Here is a 7,528-nt window from a genome sequence, read left to right on the forward strand (position 1 = left end):
ATATATAGTGTCGTTTTTTTCTTTCTGAAAACGTCGTTAAATCCATATTGTACTGGCTTTTTTTAAAAACGCTTCTATAAACGCATACTTTAGTATCGTTTTAGAATAAACGCTGCTATAGAATGACAAGAGGTGGCGTTTTTGGCAAAACTCCGCGATAGAATTGTACAATAGTGGGGTTTTTTTACACACGCCACAATAGACGCGTAAATAGTGGCGTTTGTTATAAAAACGCCGCAAAATCGCATACATTAGTGACATTTTTTAATGTAAACGTTGCGAAATGATAAATTTATCTCCCCCTTTATCATGCCTGATCCCTAATTCTTTTGAACCTCTTCTTCCCTAAAAACTTCTTCTCTAGTACAACATCTTCTCCGCCACACGCCATCCTTCTAGCCGTCATCTTCTCGACGTCGTATTCTGTCTCAAATCTATTTATGAAACTGCACCGGCTAAATTAGGACGCCCTTTAAACGCCGACTCAAATATATTTCACTCTCTCGTTCGAAAGGTAACTTTTTGCACTCATTCGTTATTTGTAAAGATTTTTCTTTAATTTATGCCTCTCAAATTGTTTCTCTTTAATTTTGCCAATTCGAAATCTTAGAAGCTTCAGATTATTTGGATTTTATATGCCGTACATGTACACGAGTGTTTCCTAATAAGTTTCCTTTTCCAGTTTCCCTTCCGCTGTTAGAGTTTAGATTACTGATTGTTTTCTGGGTTTTAACGATGAATGCTATTTTTTTTGGTTCTCTTTCTTTCTTTTCCTGTTTAAATAGTTGTATTTGTTGATGTTTTATGTAATGGAAAATCTACTTTACTATTGGCTTTTGGTTTAGATATTACTGCTGCTTTAAAGAGCATAATTCTATCATTTCTCCATTATAGTATAAAATTGAGATTGGTTTTTTTTTCCATTTTTCTTATTGCTGTAAGTAAAATATTTTCGAACTGTTTATCTTATGGAAAAGAAATACATGTTTTTTTCACCTTTAATCAAGATGTGTGTTCTAAAGTTCTTTTGTTGTTTGTAACAAATTAAGGATAAAAAGATAGAAATCTCACATATGCCATACTGGTAATCCTGGTGCAAATTGGATCATTGAAATTTGAATTGATTAAATAATTTGAATATCAAATGATGCCCAAGGACCTATGATTTGCCTACGCTCTAGCGAATAAAGGGAATTTTTTCCAAGTATATTAGCAGTAAATATCTTTCATCGCTCTTTAGGTCTTGAAGGAGGCCTCTAGGCTTTATGCTGCAAGCTGGGTGAGGGATATTGGTCCCTATCTTCCACCGAATGATTATAAGAAGGATGATGAGATTGAAGGTAAACCCAATGGAGATAAGAGTAGGACTAAAGTGACAAAACCTTCAACACTGGAAGATATTGGTAAGGAAATTTATTCTGCGGTTTCTTATCATGAAATATATCTGATAAGTTGTCTATAATGAATCGAGAAGTATATAATATGACTTGTGTAGTATGTGACGGATTATCTATGCAATAAACCATTTGTTCCTTAAAATGATTTAAAACGTGAAGCAGTTTTTTGTGATGAATAGACCATTGTCTCTTCTAATGCATCCGTTAGACTTGAGCTTGCAATTTCTTATAGTGGTCAAGGAACAATGTGCCATAATGTTTGAGCTCTGAAGAAATGTACGATTAGAATGTGCAAGCTTCTTCTATTTTATGGTTGGTGCTAATAAGGGACAAATTAATTTTATAAGTACCATGAACTTGGGTTAAACCATATTTGTGGTCTTAGATCTAAAAGCTTCCCTATTTTTTTCCCAGGTCAAGCTCTCTTTCCCTTTCTCTATTCACCGGAATTCCATTTTATTCCAACCATCATAATTTTTCTCTAACAGCCAGAAAAACATATGGAAGCTTGCACGTAATGCTAATCTTTTAACGATCAATTATGAGTCATGGAGTGAAATAGTAACAAAAATCAGGCTTTAGATTTTGTTAAGGTAATAATGTCATTATAATAGATAATTCATAACAGTTCAATAGTAATTTATATTAACTTTAAACACATATGTTATTTGTAGGAGAAATTTTCTTTAGAGATCTCAGACAATTATTTGAAGCAAGTGTTAGGAAAGAAATGGAGAGATCACAAGAGTTCTTTAAAAAAGAAATACTTCAAGAAAGATCTCAGCCTTGAAGAGAAGCTGCAAACTGTCCCACCTGGAATGCTCAGGTATCAATGGGAAGATGCATTCAGGTTTTAAGTTCAAAGAAAGGACAAGTATGATGTATTTTTCAAAACTAATATAATGTCATTATAATATTGACTTTATAAGTACAAATTTAAAATTGCAGGTACGAGAACATGTTGGTGTTGCTAGCAGACAACAACAAAAGTTTACTCACACAGCTGGATCGAAGAACTTTACTTGTATAGCTAATGATGAGGTATTATTGATTATTCACATAGTGATTTACAGTTTGTAGCACATAGTAACGAAAATTATTTATATCATTAATTAATTTTTTGTAAGACTTAATTTTATTCTATATTGTAGGAAAATACATCTGGTTGTAAAGTTGGACGAATAAAGCTCTTCGACATGACACATACAAAAAAGGATGACACTCCTATGACTAATGAAGCTGCAGAAATTGTGGTACATTTATTAGACACAAGATTTGAATTATGTTATATTTATATCTATAGTATGACATTTTTATTTATAATAATTATTGTATTGATTATTAGGAAAAATTGAGGGATAAAAGGGCGGAGTATGAAGCTACGACTTCAAGTCATGGTATTGTTAACGCAGATGAAATCGAAAATCAAGTTATTAATGAATTTTTGGGTCCTGAAGGATATGGTCAGGTTCACATGTCATCGCAGAGTCAGTCTTCCCAATTAGAAGTTAGTCGTTTAAAACAACAGTTGGTTGAAATGGATCAAAAAGTTGCTCAAATGAAAGCAGAAACTGAAGCGAGGGAAGCAGAGAGAGTAGTAGCATATCAGAAAAAATGTGAAGACTTTAAAAATCGAATTCAAGCTATGATGCAGATGATATGACAAAATCAACCACAGAGTCCACCATCTAGGTGTTATTTTAGATATATGTTTTGTTTATTCTAGTTAACAATGTTGAACTTCATTATATTTTACGTTAATGTAAACTTTGATTTATTATTATGGATTTCAAGTTGGTTGTTATAGATTTCAAGTTGGTTGTTATAGATTTCAAGTTTGTTTGTTATGGATGTCAAGTTTATTGGATAATGCTACATGTTAAAAATTTAAATTTGGGTAACAAAAGAGCAGAAAACAGCATATGAAAAATCAGTTTTAATTAGTGGTGTTTGTATAAAAATGTCACTAAATACATAATCAATATCGACGTTTTAGAAAAATAAATGCCACTAAAGTTCTAGATCTTTTGCGGCGTTTATACAGAAAATGCCACTATAGCCATAGTCAATAGCGGCGTTTTACATTCACAAACGCCGCTATATCTCACTACCTTTATCGTCTTTTTGGGAACAAACACCACTATATGTCAGAACATTTAGCGGCGTTTTTTTACAAACGCCATAAAAGAAAAGATATATAATGGCATTTCTCAACAACACTGCTAAAATCATAACCTTTAGGGGTGTTTTTCGTCCGCAAATGCTGCTACCTTTTGCGGCGTTGGTTTTAGTGACGCTTTTTGCGGCATTTTTTTCACCACAAGGGTTTTTAGCAGCACTTAAAAACGTCGCTATATGACTGAAAAAACGCCGCTAAAAACTTATTTTCTTGTAGTGAATCCAAACCAATCATTATAATATATAAATGAACAGACCGATAACATAATGCAAATGAACATAATTACACATGGCTTGATTCTAGACAATTGAAAATGAAAAAAAAGTTTGTATATATAAGTTACAACACATATAATTGTTTACATATTACTTGGACTTGAACCTGAATGTTCGATCTTAAAAGTATCCGAAGCAAGTATACATAAACATTTTGTTTTTCAAATTTTTCATACATTTGAAGGATTATACTTATATTTGGTGTTAGACACCGATATCGAATATAAATATCGAAAAAGTCGAAGTCATGGCGGTTAAAATTAGTAGTTTTGGAACTGACGAGACATGAAGAAGTTGAAGTCATGGTGGTGGAACAGAAGTTGTTCCAACCAGTAGCTCGCCGCGTTCCTTTGACAGAGAACGGTGTCGGAATCCGATGTTCCGGGGCTCATCCACAGTGTTCCAAACATCTTGTAAGTAACCATTGCAAAGGAAGGGAGGCAAATTTCTTCCACCCTCGACATGCCTGATCTTTTGCCCTCGACTATCTCCGGCCCTAACCTTATGTTTTCGGAACCTGAGATAACATCAACCCGAAAATCGCGTGTTCATGAACTTAGGCTTTAATTCAATTGATTCATAAAATTATCTTTTGAAAAATAAATCAAACTGATTAAAATCGTAATAAAACCATTATAAAATATAAATTAAAAAAGAAACAACTTTATAAGATTAAATGAAATTCAAATCTCAAAATTTACTATATTTTCGAGAGAGAAATACCTAGAGATAGGGAGGACAATGGATGGTAAGTAAGGAAACAAGCAGACAGTTCTCTCACATTTGTTGCCCCTGGAACTTGATACACTGGATACCTACAAATAATCAAACATTTACTCACAATTACTATTTTACCACTGCCAAAGGAAATACAACTGTGGTCAAATTCTGAAATATTTCACCTCTTACTTTACAAAAATTAAAAAACTTATAATCTCTTTATTTTAATTTGTCAGATTTAGTCCTCGTATTTTATAAAAGCTGAGAAGCTAGTCCAATATATTGTATAAAAACAACAATTCATACACGGCAAATTAGAAATAATCAATAGTTTATGTTTTACCAACAGATGAACCGGGTTCTCAATTTTTGTAAGATAAGACGATCAAATTCTGACAAATCTACCATCAATCGAACTAATTTCTCAAATTTCCTAAGGCACGAGGACGGAGTTATAATGAATTTACGGACAAGTGGACTAATTTCTCACTTTTCGTATTCTAACAAATAAACTAAATGGACTAATTTCCAATTTTTTTAAACTAGATAGGAGCACTTCTTAATTAGACCCTAAAGCATGCAAACTCAATCAAAGATTAGAGAGAAGGAAAATTAATACCAAGCTATTGCCATCCAACTATATGGTGAAAGATCCTTGCTGTGGAGATCAACTAAGCCCGAGTACTCTTTGCTCAACTCACTGATCTGTTCAAAAGTAAAATCACATATATGTCAGGCTCGATTAGATTCAAATAAAAATATTTACAAGATTTGATTTGATTACCTTTTCTTTAAACGGAATTCGATCGTAAGGACTCATCGTCTCGTTGTATTGGAAGCACAAGTAGCCACATTGATCCATTGTGATTTGAATATCACGTGAATCATCGTCATTCGTCGTTGGATTGGAAGCCAAATCCGAGCTCTTATGTTTGCTCGATGTCTTCTTAGTTTTGTCTCTACCCCTTGGCATCATATGTTATAACATGGTTAGGGTTTTAGGTTTCGAATCTCCAAAGTTTTTAAGTAACTTGAAAATTAAGTAAGGATGAGAATACGATACATACTTTCGGTTCTAAAGATATCGATTAAATCAAATTTAATCATAAGCATAGATAAAACAAAGACTAAATATCGGGAGGGGCTAAATTGCTTTACATTAAAAGAACAAGGATCTATTAAGCATTTTAATCTAAAAACTAGAAAAGACAAAGATATTATTTTATCAAAAAAATTACGTAAAATTATTAAATTGTAACGATTTAATTGAGCTAGAAGGAGTATTGTATTAAAACAAAAATAAAATAGTGAGTTACTTCGTCTACTTAATTATATTTATGATAAATTTTAAATTCGGATAGAATGAAATACATTCGTTTTAATAGGTTAAATTGATTCAAATCAATCAATACTAACCCTAAAATTACCTAATTGAAAAAGAGAAAGAATGAAAATACCTAAAATCATCACCAATTTGTTGGCCGGAGCCTGTGGAGGACGAAATGGGTTTGATAGTATATAACTGCAACGCAGATAAAGAAGGCGAGTAGTACTGAACGACTCGGTCGCCATTGTTGAGTCGAATCGGAACATCAACCCCATAAGCACTCCACTCGGTAAAACACTGCCAAAGCTCACCGAGTTTGAACCCTTCATTTGTTTCCTCAGCTTCACCATTGCAAGTCTTACTACGTTTCTGTAAAATAGAAGATGTTCATTAAAACAAAAACTGAAGAAAGCTTCAACCATATATGTTTCAACCCATTATATCATTTAATCAATCTCGAGTTACGTTGCAAACATTATGAACACTTCATAAATCTCGTAAAATTTTCTTTAAATTTTCAAAGAAATTAATATTGGTATCATTTTCACAACATTTACATAACAATTGAATGATGTTGGATTGTGAGAATACGAAATAAAACCCTAATTGTTATTTTTAACTACAATACAACTATTTATTAGAGTTTTTTTATTAATCCTAGAGAATTTAAAGAAATGACACACGTTAAAAGTTAATCTTAACAACAACACAACAATTGTTCAGAACTTTTTAATAAATCCTAGAGATGACACGCGTCATGAGTTAATCTTAACTAAAACACAACAATTGATCAGAACTTTTTGATTAATCCTAGAGAATTTAAAGAAATGACACGCGTCAAGAATTGATCTGCCTCAGTAATTTTAATAAACACAATTCGTATAAATCAAATTAACACGAAACGTATAAATAGACAAAGATAAATTTAAGAAGAAACATTACCTTAAGAGAAGGAGTGGTGCATTTAAGAAAGCACTGAAGATTTGATTGGTTTGGAATTGAGGAACAGGAATCCCATGGAGAGAAGGCTTTCATTTTTGGATTATGGGGGAAGTGCAATTATCACCCGTCTGTGAGAGGTGATCTGGGTTTGAAGAAGAAGAAGATGGAAGCCATTGTTGTTTTGTATATATATATGAATTTGACTGAGGAAGAAGAAGAAGAGTGTTCACATTTGGCAGATGACAGCACATTCACATTGAATTCCCAAATCCGGAGCTTAGGCTTTGTATAAATTGCTTTCCAAAATCTCAACTTTGCATTTATTTATGACAAATAACTCATTTAGGGTTTGCATGCATTAATCACTCATTCAATGCTATTCAATGTCTCCCTGCCTGTTTTGGTTCAATTTCCTCATCCATGCTTTTTATACCTTTGTTGAATTAAAAATATTATTTAACGCGCGTATTCAAAGACAGAATCACAAAATTTAGATTATGACGTCGGACTTCAGAATTAGAGATAATTGTATGAGATGTCCTCAAACTATGACCTTTATTTTAACTTGGTCCTTAAATTTTAAAAAATTCTATATCCGTTTCCAAACTATGACTCGTATTCCAAATTGGTCTCCAAACTTTTAAAGTTTTTATATAAGTTCTCAAACTATCAGTATCATTTCATTTTG

General features: G+C 32.5%; 1 protein-coding gene across 1 annotated transcript; it reads right to left on the reverse strand.

Moving 5' to 3' along the window:
• Positions 1-4,111: 4,111 nt before the first annotated feature.
• On the reverse strand, positions 4,112-6,933 carry LOC120150906. Its single transcript, XM_039163505.1, has 6 exons — positions 6,841-6,933; positions 6,029-6,267; positions 5,356-5,536; positions 5,191-5,276; positions 4,575-4,666; positions 4,112-4,368 (listed from the first exon to the last, which is right to left on the reverse strand). Exons 1-6 carry the CDS (start codon positions 6,931-6,933, stop codon positions 4,112-4,114), a joined length of 948 nt encoding a protein of 315 aa, XP_039019436.1.
• Positions 6,934-7,528: the final 595 nt, after the last annotated feature.

This window comes from Hibiscus syriacus, unplaced genomic scaffold (assembly GCF_006381635.1).
Source record: "Hibiscus syriacus cultivar Baekdansim isolate YM2019G1 unplaced genomic scaffold, ASM638163v2 tig00111027_pilon, whole genome shotgun sequence".
In the NCBI taxonomy this organism is placed as follows: Eukaryota; Viridiplantae; Streptophyta; class Magnoliopsida; order Malvales; family Malvaceae; genus Hibiscus; species Hibiscus syriacus.